Source organism: Lepisosteus oculatus, chromosome 14 (assembly GCF_040954835.1).
Source record: "Lepisosteus oculatus isolate fLepOcu1 chromosome 14, fLepOcu1.hap2, whole genome shotgun sequence".
In the NCBI taxonomy this organism is placed as follows: domain Eukaryota; kingdom Metazoa; phylum Chordata; class Actinopteri; order Semionotiformes; family Lepisosteidae; genus Lepisosteus; species Lepisosteus oculatus.
The window spans coordinates 40,928,490-40,944,477 of NC_090709.1; the positions used below are offsets into that span (position 1 = coordinate 40,928,490).

A 15,988-nucleotide genomic window follows, 5' to 3' on the forward strand; every position below is an offset into this window, starting at 1 on the left:
CCCTGTTACTGACACACTGGCCCTGTTACTGACACACTGTCTGACCTGATTACTGACACACTGTCTGACCTGATTACTGACACACTGTCTGACCTGATTACTGACACACTGCCTGACCTGATTACTGACACACTGCCTGACCTGATTACTGACACACTGCCTGACACACTGGCCCTGTTACTGACACACTGGCCCTGTTACTGACACACTGTCTGACCTGATTACTGACACACTGCCTGACCTGATTACTGACACACTGCCTGACCTGATTACTGACACACTGCCTGACCTGATTACTGACACACTGTCTGACCTGATTACTGACACACTGCCTGACCTGATTACTGACACACTGCCTGACACACTGGCCCTGTTACTGACACACTGCCTGACCTGATTACTGACACACTGCCTGACACACTGGCCCTGTTACTGACACACTGCCTGACCTGATTACTGACACACTGCCTGACCTGATTACTGACACACTGCCTGACCTGATTACTGACACACTGCCTGACCTGATTACTGACACACTGCCTGACCTGATTACTGACACACTGCCTGACCTGATTACTGACACACTGTCTGACCTGATTACTGACACACTGCCTGACCTGATTACTGACACACTGCCTGACCTGATTACTGACACACTGCCTGACACACTGGCCCTGTTACTGACACACTGCCTGACCTGATTACTGACACACTGTCTGACCTGATTACTGACACACTGGCCCTGTTACTGACACACTGTCTGACCTGATTACTGACACACTGGCCCTGTTACTGACACACTGCCTGACCTGATTACTGACACACTGCCTGACCTGATTACTGACACACTGGCCCTGTTACTGACACACTGTCTGACCTGATTACTGACACACTGCCTGACCTGATTACTGACACACTGTCTGACCTGATTACTGACACACTGTCTGACCTGATTACTGACACACTGGCCCTGTTACTGACACACTGTCTGACCTGATTACTGACACACTGGCCCTGTTACTGACACACTGTCTGACCTGATTACTGACACACTGCCTGACCTGATTACTGACACACTGTCTGACCTGATTACTGACACACTGTCTGACCTGATTACTGACACACTGCCTGACCTGATTACTGACACACTGTCTGACCTGATTACTGACACACTGCCTGACCTGATTACTGACACACTGGCCCTGTTACTGACACACTGTCTGACCTGATTACTGACACACTGTCTGACCTGATTACTGACACACTGTCTGACCTGATTACTGACACACTGTCTGACCTGATTACTGACACACTGCCTGACCTGATTACTGACACACTGCCTGACCTGATTACTGACACACTGTCTGACCTGATTACTGACACACTGGCCCTGTTACTGACACACTGTCTGACCTGATTACTGACACACTGGCCCTGTTACTGACACACTGTCTGACCTGATTACTGACACACTGTCTGACCTGATTACTGACACACTGGCCCTGTTACTGACACACTGTCTGACCTGATTACTGACACACTGGCCCTGTTACTGACACACTGTCTGACCTGATTACTGACACACTGTCTGACCTGATTACTGACACACTGCCTGACCTGATTACTGACACACTGTCTGACCTGATTACTGACACACTGCCTGACCTGATTACTGACACACTGTCTGACCTGATTACTGACACACTGTCTGACCTGATTACTGACACACTGTCTGACCTGATTACTGACACACTGGCCCTGTTACTGACACACTGTCTGACCTGATTACTGACACACTGGCCCTGTTACTGACACACTGCCTGACCTGATTACTGACACACTGTCTGACCTGATTACTGACACACTGTCTGACCTGATTACTGACACACTGGCCCTGTTACTGACACACTGTCTGACCTGATTACTGACACACTGTCTGACCTGATTACTGACACACTGGCCCTGTTACTGACACACTGTCTGACCTGATTACTGACACACTGGCCCTGTTACTGACACACTGTCTGACCTGATTACTGACACACTGTCTGACCTGATTACTGACACACTGCCTGACCTGATTACTGACACACTGTCTGACCTGATTACTGACACACTGCCTGACCTGATTACTGACACACTGCCTGACCTGATTACTGACACACTGTCTGACCTGATTACTGACACACTGTCTGACCTGATTACTGACACACTGTCTGACCTGATTACTGACACACTGCCTGACCTGATTACTGACACACTGTCTGACCTGATTACTGACACACTGGCCCTGTTACTGACACACTGTCTGACCTGATTACTGACACACTGCCTGACCTGATTACTGACACACTGCCTGACCTGATTACTGACACACTGCCTGGCCTGATTACAGACACTCTGACTGATGCACTGACCCAGTTTCTAACTAACACACACTGACTGATGCACTGCCCCAGTTACTGCCTCTGTAACTGACGCACTGATGTGCTGACTGACCCTGTAGCTGACTAGCCCCATTACTGACACACTGACTGAATCACTGGCTCACTTTCTGACATGCTGAATGAGAGACGAACAATTTACAACCAAGCTGGCTGACGCACTGATCTTGAGATTAGCCACATATCGACACTCCAGCTGTCCCGATCAACACAGAATATCAGAGAACCCCTCAGTCATAAACACACACAACGGGACAGGAGACACAGCCAGAGAGAGGAGATCACAGAGAATATCCCTCAGTAAAAACACACACAACGGGACAGGAGACACAGCGAGAGAGAGAGGAGATCACAGAGAATCCCTCAGTAATAAACACACACAACAGGACAGGAGACACAGCGAGAGAGAGGAGATCACAGAGAATCCCTCAGCAGTAAACACACACAACAGGACAGGAGACACAGTGAGGGAGAGAGGGGAGCAGAAAACTCCTGCCCCCCTGTGTCTCCTGTCCTCTTGTGGGTGTTTATTACTGAGTGTTTTTTCAGTTATCTCCTCTCTCTCCCCGACAAACACTCCCAATAAGACGTATCAATAAACGGAAAATGGTACACCTCCTGATAAACAAGGCAACACTGCCACCTTGTGGCATTTCTGTACAATAACGGGCACCATTTACTTAATTACACATTCCTGCCACCTTGTGGTAGATCTGAAGAAAGACAGTTTATTCTCTTTCACCCTGAAAGTTCTCATGGACCAGGACTGGACTAGACAGAGACCTGGATCATCTGTACACACTGACCCCTCCAGGACCAGGACTGGACAGCCCTGCTTTAAAGACCCCTGGAGACTCTGCAGACACACACACACTGACCCCTCCAGGACCAGGACTGGACAGCCCTGCTTTAAAGACCCCTGGAGACTCTGCAGACACACACACACTGACCCCTCCAGGACCAGGACTGGACAGCCCTGCTTTAGACCCCTGGAGACTCTGCAGACACACACACTGACCCCTCCAGGACCAGGACTGGACACCCTGCTTTAAAGACCCCTGGAGACTCTGCAGACACACACACTGACCCCTCCAGGACCAGGACTGGACAGCCCTGCTTTAAAGACCCCTGGAGACTCTGCAGACACACACACACTGACCCCTCCAGGACCACGACTGGACAGCCCTGCTTTAAAGACCCCTGGAGACTCTGCAGACACACACACACACTGACCCCTCCAGGACCAGGACTGGACAGCCCTGCTTTAAAGACCCCTGGAGACTCTGCAGACACACACACACACTGACCCCTCCAGGACCAGGACTGGACAGCCCTGCTTTAAAGACCCCTGGAGACTCTGCAGACACACACACTGACCCCTCCAGGACCAGGACTGGACAGCCCTGCTTTAAAGACCCCTGGAGACTCTGCAGACACACACACACTGACCCCTCCAGGACCACGACTGGACAGCCCTGCTTTAAAGACCCCTGGAGACTCTGCAGACACACACACACACTGACCCCTCCAGGACCAGGACTGGACAGCCCTGCTTTAAAGACCCCTGGAGACTCTGCAGACACACACACACTGACCCCTCCAGGACCAGGACTGGACAGCCCTGCTTTAAAGACCCCTGGAGACTCTGCAGACACACACACACACTGACCCCTCCAGGACCAGGACTGGACAGCCCTGCTTTAAAGACCCCTGGAGACTCTGCAGACGCACACACGCTGACCGGGCACAGACTCAGAGGAGGAACTGATTATCTTTAGTCTTGAATGTCCTCAGAACCTTCAGCAATCCCCCTACAGCCCACCCTGTGGACTGCCAGACCCTGAGCCGGGGAACAGCGCCAGACCGACGATCGCCGTCGCCCAGTTTGGGACTGGTCCCAGTGACAATATTCACCGCGTGAACCCTGCGTCGCGAGTAGCTCGGCGAGGACCCCCTCCTCCGGGGCGGCTCGGGGCTATAGGGGGTCACGCCCGACACACCACACGGCCCCCTCGCTGAACCGGAAACGGGCTCTTTACACAGAGAGTGGCGGGGGGCGGGAACGGGGGCCGCATGCCGACGGGGGGCGGCGGCGACGACGACGAACCCCCGAATCGAGAAGCGGGTGGGGCGCTCTCTCCCTCGCTCGGTCCTGTGGGGTCCTGCGTACGGGCGGGGGCGCCAGAGAGATGAAGCTGAACGTTTCATCTGTCCTCCACACATCCAAGAACTCACCGGAACCAGGCACACAGACCCCTGGACTGACTGGACCAGGGACACAGACCCCTGGACTGACTGGACCAGAGTCACAGACCCCTGGACTGACTGGACCAGAGTCACAGACCCCTGGACTGACTGGACCGGGGACACAGACCCCTGGACTGACTGGACCGGGGACACAGACCCCTGGACTGACTGGACCGGGGACACAGACCCCTGGACTGACTGGACCGGGGACACAGACCCCTGGACTGACTGGACCGGAGTCACAGACCCCTGGACTGACTGGACCGGAGTCACAGACCCCTGGACTGACTGGACCAGGGACACAGACCCCTGGACTGACTGGACAGGGGCTCTGGGATATTGTGCTCAATGCTATTGTTAGGATATTGTTGGTTCTGTCTTACCTAAGTAGTGTCGGTCATCTGAAAAAAAGGAAGAAACAGGGAATGAGAGATAGGACACATTAAATCACTGACACACAGCTCCAGTGACAGTCTCAGCGTCTCAAACACTGACACACAGCTCCAGTGACAGTCTCAGCGTCTCTCACACACACTGACACACAGCTCCAGTGACAGTCTCAGCGTCTCAAACACTGACACACAGCTCCAGTGACAGTCTCAGCGTCTCTCACACACACTGACACACAGCTCCAGTGACAGTCTCAGTGTCTCACACACTGACACACAGCTCCAGTGACAGTCTCAGCGTCTCACACACTGACACACAGCTCCAGTGACAGTCTCAGCGTCTCACACACTGACACACAGCTCCAGTGACAGTCTCAGCGTCTCACACACTGACACACAGCTCCAGTGACAGTCTCAGCGTCTCACACACTGACACACAGCTCCAGTGACAGTCTCAGCGTCTCACACACTGACACACAGCTCCAGTGACAGTCTCAGTGTCTCACACACACTGACACACAGCTCCAGTGACAGTCTCAGCGTCTCACACACTGACACACAGCTCCAGTGACAGTCTCAGCGTCTCTCACACTGACACACAGCTCCAGTGACAGTCTCAGTGTCTCACACACTGACACACAGCTCCAGTGACAGTCTCAGTGTCTCTCACACTGACACACAGCTCCAGTGACAGTCTCAGTGTCTCTCACACTGACACACAGCTCCAGTGACAGTCTCAGTGTCTCTCACACACTGACACACAGCTCCAGTGACAGTCTCAGCGTCTCACACACTGACACACAGCTCCAGTGACAGTCTCAGCGTCTCACACACTGACACACAGCTCCAGTGACAGTCTCAGCGTCACACACACTGACACACAGCTCCAGTGACAGTCTCAGCGTCTCACACACTGACACAAAGCTCCAGCGACAGTCTCAGTGTCTCTCACACTGACACACAGCTCCAGTGACAGTCTCAGCGTCTCTCACACTGACACACAGCTCCAGTGACAGTCTCAGCGTCTCTCACACTGACACACAGCTCCAGTGACAGTCTCAGTGTCTCTCACACTGACACACAGCTCCAGTGACAGTCTCAGCGTCTCACACACACTGACACACAGCTCCAGTGACAGTCTCAGCGTCTCACACAGCTCCAGTGAGTCTTGTACAGTCAGACAGTCTTGGGGTACAGTGTTAGGCTGTGACTCACAGTGGCAGACTGGTTTGGGGTACGCCCACTTGCCCAGCTTGGTGCAGAGGGAGGAGTTGCGCCCCACGAGCCGGAACCCGGGGAGACAGCGGTAGTGCAGCTCTGTACCCTCCACTGGGGGGCCGGGGGGGTGCGCCTCTACCTCCCCGTTCTCCAGGGACGCCCACACCTTCGAGCACATGAGCACTGCGGGCGACAGGGAGGGGAGACTGGGGCTCACCCAGCACTGGACACAGGGACAGACACTCAGGGGGACACAGAGACAGACAGACAGTCAGAGGGACAAGGGGTCAGAGGGACAGGCAGAGGGACAGACAGAGAGAAAGGCGGTCAGGCAGGGACAGGCGGTCAGAGGGACAGACAGTCAGAGGGACAGACAGTCAGAGGGACAGACAGTCAGAGGGACAGGTAGAGAAAGGCGGTCAGGCAGGGACAGACAGTCAGAGGGACAGGCAGTCGGAGGGACAGGCAGTCGGAGGGACAGGTAGAGGGACAGACAGAGAGAAAGGCGGTCAGGCAGGGACAGGCGGTCAGAGGGACAGACAGTCAGAGGGACAGACAGTCAGAGGGACAGACAGTCAGAGGGACAGACAGTCAGAGGGACAGGTAGAGGGACAGACAGAGAGAAAGGCGGTCAGGCAGGGACAGGCGGTCAGACAGGGACAGTCAGAGGGACAGACAGTCAGAGGGACAGACAGTCAGAGGGACAGGTAGAGAGAAAGGCGGTCAGACAGGGACAGGCAGTCAGAGAGACAGGCGGTCAGAGAGACAGGCGGTCAGAGAGACAGGCGGTCAGAGAGACAGGCGGTCAGAGAGACAGGGACAGGTAGAGGGACAGGGACAGGCGGTCAGACAGGGACAGGCGGTCAGTCAGAGGGACAGGCGGTCAGTCAGAGGGACAGGCGGTCAGTCAGAGGGACAGGCAGAGAGACAGGGACAGGTAGAGGGACAGGGACAGGCAGAGAGACAGGGACACTCACGGCAGCGGCTGTGCAGGCCGATGTCTGTCCAGGTGCCGTCGGGAAGACACTTGCGCACCTTGGGGCCCACGATGACCCTGCTGCCCCGGCAGATGTACTCGATCTCATAGTCCACCGGCAGGATCTGGACACTGCGGATCTGCTCCTGGGACAGACCCCGGTACCGGATCCCCCCGTCACGAGGGGGCCGGATTATAGCACAGCCTGAGAGAGAGAGAGGGGTTCAGACACACACACTGACTGGACACTCCAGGACATGAACACTGCACTGAGAGAGAGAGGGGTTCACACACACACACTGACTGGACACTCCAGTACATGAACACTGCACTGAGAGAGAGAGGGGTTCACACAGACACACTGACTGGACACTCCAGTACATGAACACTGCACTGAGAGAGAGAGGGGTTCATACAGACACACTGACTGGACACTCCAGGACATGAACACTGCACTGAGAGAGAGAGGGGTTTCATACACACACACTGACTGGACACTCCAGTACTTGAACACTGCACTGAGAGAGAGAGGGGTTCATACACACACACTGACTGGACACTCCAGTACATGAACACTGCACTGAGAGAGAGAGGGGTTCATACAGACACACTGACTGGACACTCCAGTACATGAACACTGCACTGAGAGAGAGAGGGGTTCATACAGACACACTGACTGGACACTCCAGGACATGAACACTGCACTGAGAGAGAGGGGGGGTTCACACAGACACACTGACTGGACACTCCAGTACATGAACACTGCACTGAGAGAGAGAGGGGTTCACACAGACACAGTACCTCCAGTGGTGGTGTTGCGTATGGCCACAGCGATCGAGGGCAGGACACAGAGCGCAGTCACCCACGTGCAAACTGTCATCTTGACACCTGGGGAGAGAGAAGCCAAGCCTTTTCAGACGGCACTGCAGTTCCCAAAGCGTCCAGCAGGTGTCAGCCTGCCCACAGGAACGGCGTCCTTCTGCAGCGCTGCTGGGTGACTGCTGCTCATGTAATATATGTGCTCTCAACACCCGCGACACAACCACAGAAGGCTACTGGGGGAGTCTGACACAAAGCACAGGAGCAAATAGGTCACAACAGGCCACGCAGTGCATTAGAACTGCATTCACTGTCCTGTTACAACAGGAGCTCCAGTCCCAGTGCAGTAGAACAGTCTGTTACAATAGGAGCTCCAGTCCCAGTGCAGTAGAACAGTCTGTTACAATAGGAGCTCCAGTCCCAGTGCAGTAGAACAGTCTGTTACAATAGGAGCTCCAGTCCCAGTCCAGTAGAACAGTCTGTTACAATAGGAGCTCCAGTCTCAGTCCAGTAGAACAGTCTGTTACAATAGGAGCTCCAGTCCCAGTGCAGTAGACCAGTCTGTTACAATAGGAGCTCCAGTCCCAGTCCAGTAGAACAGTCTGTTACAATAGGAGCTCCAGTCCCACTCCAGTAGACCAGTCTGTTACAATAGGAGCTCCAGTCCCAGTCCAGTAGAACAGTCTGTTACAATAGGAGCTCCAGTCCCAGTCCAGTAGAACAGTCTGTTACAATAGGAGCTCCAGTCCCAGTGCAGTAGAACAGTCTGTTACAATAGGAGCTCCAGTCCCAGTCCAGTAGAACAGTCTGTTACAATAGGAGCTCCAGTCCCAGTGCAGTAGAACAGTCTGTTACAATAGGAGCTCCAGTCCCAGTCCAGTAGACCAGTCTGTTACAATAGGAGCTCCAGTCCCAGTCCAGTAGAACAGTCTGTTACAATAGGAGCTCCAGTCCCAGTCCAGTAGAACAGTCTGTTACAGTAGGAGCTCCAGTCCCAGTCCAGTAGACCAGTCTGTTACAATAGGAGCTCCAGTCCCAGTGCAGTAGACCAGTCTGTTACAATAGGAGCTCCAGTCCCAGTCCAGTAGAACAGTCTGTTACAATAGGAGCTCCAGTCCCAGTCCAGTAGAACAGTCTGTTACAATAGGGAGCTCCAGTCCCAGTGCAGTAGACCAGTCTGTTACAATAGGAGCTCCAGTCCCAGTGCAGTAGAACAGTCTGTTACAATAGGAGCTCCAGTCCCACTCCAGTAGACCAGTCTGTTACAATAGGAGCTCCAGTCCCAGTCCAGTAGAACAGTCTGTTACAATAGGAGCTCCAGTCCCAGTCCAGTAGAACAGTCTGTTACAGTAGGAGCTCCAGTCCCAGTCCAGTAGACCAGTCTGTTACAATAGGAGCTCCAGTCCCAGTGCAGTAGACCAGTCTGTTACAATAGGAGCTCCAGTCCCAGTCCAGTAGACCAGTCTGTTACAATAGGAGCTCCAGTCCCAGTGCAGTAGACCAGTCTGTTACAATAGGAGCTCCAGTCCCAGTCCAGTAGAACAGTCTGTTACAATAGGAGCTCCAGTCCCAGTCCAGTAGAACAGTCTGTTACAATAGGAGCTCCAGTCCCAGTGCAGTAGAACAGTCTGTTACAATAGGAGCTCCAGTCCCAGTCCAGTAGAACAGTCTGTTACAATAGGAGCTCCAGTCCCAGTCCAGTAGAACAGTCTGTTACAATAGGAGCTCCAGTCCCAGTCCAGTAGAACAGTCCTGTTACAATAGGAGCTCCAGTCCCAGTCCAGTAGACCAGTCTGTTACAATAGGAGCTCCAGTCCCAGTGCAGTAGAACAGTCTGTTACAATAGGAGCTCCAGTCCCAGTCCAGTAGAACAGTCTGTTACAATAGGAGCTCCAGTCCCAGTCCAGTAGACCAGTCTGTTACAATAGGAGCTCCAGTCCCAGTGCAGTAGAACAGTCTGTTACAATAGGAGCTCCAGTCCCAGTCCAGTAGACCAGTCTGTTACAATAGGAGCTCCAGTCCCAGTGCAGTAGAACCAGTCTGTTACAATAGGAGCTCCAGTCCCAGTCCAGTAGAACAGTCTGTTACAATAGGAGCTCCAGTCCCAGTCCAGTAGACCAGTCTGTTACAATAGGAGCTCCAGTCCCAGTGCAGTAGACCAGTCTGTTACAATAGGAGCTCCAGTCCCAGTCCAGTAGAACAGTCTGTTACAATAGGAGCTCCAGTCCCAGTCCAGTAGAACAGTCTGTTACAATAGGAGCTCCAGTCCCAGTGCAGTAGACCAGTCTGTTACAATAGGAGCTCCAGTCCCAGTGCAGTAGAACAGTCTGTTACAATAGGAGCTCCAGTCCCAGTGCAGTAGAACAGTCTGTTACAATAGGAGCTCTAGTCCCAGTCCAGTAGAACAGTCCTGTTACAATAGGAGCTCCAGTCCCAGTCCAGTAGAACAGTCTGTTACAATAGGAGCCCCAGTCCCAGTCCAGTAGAACAGTCTGTTACAATAGGAGCCCCAGTCCCAGTCCAGTAGACCAGTCTGTTACAATAGGAGCTCTAGTCCCAGTCCAGTAGAACAGTCCTGTTACAATAGGAGCTCCAGTCCCAGTCCAGCACAATAATCCTGTTACAATAGGAGCTGGGACAATAATCCTCGGACAACAGTCCCAGTGCAGTAGAACAGTTAATACGATCTGTTAATACAGCAGACAATTAATACTATAGACACACTGTCAGTTCATGACACTGTTAATACAGCACACACACACAGTGTTAATACTGTACACACACTGTCAGTTCATGACACTGTTAAAACAGCACACACACACTGTTAATACTGTACACACACTGTCAGTTCACGACACTGTTAATACAGCACACACACACTGTTAATACTGTACACACTGTCAGTTCATGACACTGTTAATACAGCACACACACACAGTGTTAATACTGTACACACACTGTCAGTTCATGACACTGTTAATACAGCACACACACACTGTTAATACTGTCCACACACTGTCAGTTCACGACACTGTTAATACAGCACACACACACACTGTTAATACTGTACACACACTGTCAGTTCACGACACTGTTAATACAGCACACACACACTGTTAATACTGTACACACACTGTCAGTTCACGACACTGTTAATACAGCACACACACTGTTAATACTGTACACACACTGTCAGTTCATGACACTGTTAATACAACACACACACACACTGTTAATACTGTCCACACACTGTCAGTTCACGACACTGTTAATACAGCACACACACACTGTTAATACTGTACACACACTGTCAGTTCACGACACTGTTAATACAGCACACACACTGTTAATACTGTACACACACTGTCAGTTCATGACACTGTTAATACAACACACACACACACTGTTAATACTGTCCACACACTGTCAGTTCATGACACTGTTAATACAGCACACACACTGTTAATACTGTCCACACACTGTCAGTTCACGACACTGTTAATACAACACACACACACTGTTAATACTGTCCACACACTGTCAGTTCACGACACTGTTAATACAGCACACACACTGTTAATACTGTCCACACACTGTCAGTTCACGACACTGTTAATACAGCACACACACTGTTAATACTGTCCACACACTGTCAGTTCATGACACTGTTAATACAGCACACACACACTGTTAATACTGTCCACACACTGTCAGTTCACGACACTGTTATACAACACACACACACTGTTAATACTGTACACACACTGTCAGTTCATGACACTGTTAATACAGCACACACACACTGTTAATACTGTCCACACACTGTCAGTTCATGACACTGTTAATACAGCACACACACTGTTAATACTGTCCACACACTGTCAGTTCATGACACTGTTAATACAGCACACACACACAGTGTTAATACTGTCCACACACTGTCAGTTCATGACACTGTTAATACAGCACACACACACTGTTAATACTGTCCACACACTGTCAGTTCACGACACTGTTAATACAACACACACACACACTGTTAATACTGTACACACTGTCAGTTCACGACACTGTTAATACAGCACACACACACTGTTAATACTGTACACACACTGTCAGTTCATGACACTGTTAATACAACACACACACACTGTTAATACTGTACACACACTGTCAGTTCATGACACTGTTAATACAGCACACACACTGTTAATACTGTCCACACACTGTCAGTTCATGACACTGTTAATACAACACACACACTGTTAATACTGTACACACACTGTCAGTTCACGACACTGTTAATACAGCACACACACTGTTAATACTGTCCACACACTGTCAGTTCACGACACTGTTAATACAGCACACACACACTGTTAATACTGTCCACACACTGTCAGTTCACGACACTGTTAATACAGCACACACACACTGTTAATACTGTACACACACTGTCAGTTCACGACACTGTTAATACAACACACACACTGTTAATACTGTCCACACACTGTCAGTTCACGACACTGTTAATACAGCACACACACACTGTTAATACTGTACACACACTGTCAGTTCACGACACTGTTAATACAGCACACACACACTGTTAATACTGTCCACACACTGTCAGTTCACGACACTGTTAATACAGCACACACACACTGTTAATACTGTACACACACTGTCAGTTCATGACACTGTTAATACAGCACACACACTGTTAATACTGCTCACACACACTGTTAATACTGTCCACACACTGTCAGTTCACGACACTGTTAATACACACACACACACACTGTTAATACTGTCCACACACTGTCAGTTCACGACACTGTTAATACAGCACACACACACTGTTAATACTGTCCACACACTGTCAGTTCACGACACTGTTAATACAGCACACACACACTGTTAATACTGTCCACACACTGTCAGTTCATGACACTGTTAATACAGCACAACACACTGTTAATACTGTCCACACACTGTCAGTTCATGACACTGTTAATACAGCACACACACACTGTTAATACTGTCCACACACTGTCAGTTCACGACACTGTTAATACAGCACACACACTGTTAATACAGCACACACACACACTGTTAATACTGTCCACACACTGTCAGTTCATGACACTGTTAATACAGCACACACACACTGTTAATACTGTCCACACACTGTCAGTTCATGACACTGTTAATACAGCACACACACACTGTTAATACTGTCCACACACTGTCAGTTCACGACACTGTTAATACAGCACACACACTGTTAATACTGTCCACACACTGTCAGTTCACGACACTGTTAATACAGCACACACACACTGTTAATACTGTCCACACACTGTCAGTTCACGACACTGTTAATACAGCACACACACACTGTTAATACTGTCCACACACTGTCAGTTCATGACACTGTTAATACAGCACACACACTGTTAATACTGTCCACACACTGTCAGTTCACGACACTGTTAATACAGCACACACACACTGTTAATACTGTCCACACACTGTCAGTTCACTGACACTGTTAATACAGCACACACACACTGTTAATACTGTCCACACACTGTCAGTTCATGACACTGTTAATACAGCACACACACACTGTTAATACTGTCCACACACTGTCAGTTCACTGACACTGTTAATACAGCACACACACACTGTTAATACTGTCCACACACTGTCAGTTCATGACACTGTTAATACAGCACACACACACTGTTAATACTGTCCACACACTGTCAGTTCATGACACTGTTAATACAGCACACACACACTGTTAATACTGTCCACACACTGTCAGTTCATGACACTGTTAATACAGCACACACACACTGTTAATACTGTCCACACACTGTCAGTTCATGACACTGTTAATACAGCACACACACACTGTTAATACTGTCCACACACTGTCAGTTCATGACACTGTTAATACAGCACACACACACTGTTAATACTGTCCACACACTGTCAGTTCATGACACTGTTAATACAGCACACACACACTGTTAATACTGTCCACACACTGTCAGTTCATGACACTGTTAATACAGCACACACACACTGTTAATACTGTCCACACACTGTCAGTTCACTGACACTGTTAATACAGCACACACACACTGTTAATACTGTCCACACACTGTCAGTTCATGACACTGTTAATACAGCACACACACACTGTTAATACTGTCCACACACTGTCAGTTCATGACACTGTTAATACAGCACACACACACTGTTAATACTGCACACACACTGTCAGTTCAGGACACTGTTAATACAGCACACACAAATACTGTCCACACACTGTCAGTTCATGACACTGTTAATACAGCACACACACACTGTTAATACTGTCCACACACTGTCAGTTCACGACACTGTTAATACAGCACACACACTGTTAATACTGTCCACACACTTCAGTTCACGACACTGTTATATACAGCACACACACTGGTTAATACACACACACTGTTAATACTGTCCACACACTGTCAGTTCACGACACTGTTAATACAGCACACACACACTGTTAATACAGCACACACACTGTTAATACTGTCCACACACTGTCAGTTCATGACACTGTTAATACAGCACACACACACTGTTAATACAGCACACACACACTGTTAATACTGTCCACACACTGTCAGTTCATGACACTGTTAATACAGCACACACACACACTGTTAATACTGTCCACACACTGTCAGTTCACGACACTGTTAATACAGCACACACACACTGTTAATACTGTACACACACTGTCAGTTCACGACACTGTTAATACAGCACACACACACTGTTAATACTGTACACACACTGTCAGTTCACGACACTGTTAATACAGCACACACACACTGTTAATACTGTACACACACTGTCAGTTCACGACACTGTTAATACAGCACACACACTGTTAATACTGTCCACACACTGTCAGTTCACGACACTGTTAATACAACACACACACACTGTTAATACTGTACACACACTGTCAGTTCACGACACTGTTAATACAGCACACACACACACTGTTAATACTGTCCACACACTGTCAGTTCACGACACTGTTAATACAGCACACACACACTGTTAATACTGTACACACACTGTCAGTTCACGACACTGTTAATACAGCACACACACACTGTTAATACTGTACACACACTGTCAGTTCATGACACTGTTAATACAGCACACACACACTGTTAATACTGTCCACACACTGTCAGTTCATGACACTGTTAATACAGCACACACACACTGTTAATACTGTACACACACTGTCAGTTCACGACACTGTTAATACAGCACACACACTGTTAATACTGTCCACACACTGTCAGTTCATGACACTGTTAATACAGCACACACACACTGTTAATACTGTCCACACACTGTCAGTTCATGACACTGTTAATACAGCACACACACTGTTAATACTGTACACACTGTGAATTGTATACAGAGCACACAGGGTCAGTGGAGTACACACACACACATACACCCTGTGACAGGAGCAGTGGAGCAGACAGGACAGCTCACTCACATGCCTGCAGCTCTCCCTTCTCCCCGACACTGTGTGTGTGTGTGTGTGTGTGTGTGTGTGTGGTGCGTCTGCGAGTCTCGCAACCACAGAGTCTAAGACGCAAGTCATCTCTCAGCATCTCTGTGTGTCAGTAGGTTGTGTGTCTGTGTGTGAGAGTCTCTCAAGAGTGAGGCTGTGTATCTGTGTGTGTGCCTCAGTGTGAGGTGGTGTATCTGTATGTGTTTCTTAGTTTGAGATCTGTGTCTCAGTGTGAGGTTGTGTATCTGTATGTGTGTCTCAGTGTGAGATCTGTGCTTCAGTG

At 49.7% G+C, this 15,988-nt stretch overlaps 1 protein-coding gene across 3 annotated transcripts in view; it reads right to left on the minus strand.

The window, feature by feature from the left end:
- The window catches only part of gabbr1b (gamma-aminobutyric acid (GABA) B receptor, 1b), a 71,847-nt gene that overhangs the window by 39,520 nt on the left and 16,339 nt on the right, over nt 1–15,988 (minus strand). For all 3 annotated transcript variants that reach the window (XM_069198742.1, XM_069198743.1, XM_069198741.1), the window contains 4 exons: nt 8,076–8,162; nt 7,276–7,479; nt 6,296–6,481; nt 5,075–5,092 (listed from right to left, as the gene is read on the minus strand). In XM_069198742.1, coding sequence (XP_069054843.1) covers nt 5,075–5,092; nt 6,296–6,481; nt 7,276–7,479; nt 8,076–8,154 — 487 coding nt within the window. In that variant the 5' untranslated portion in view covers nt 8,155–8,162. The remainder of the gene's footprint in view (nt 1–5,074; nt 5,093–6,295; nt 6,482–7,275; nt 7,480–8,075; nt 8,163–15,988) is intronic.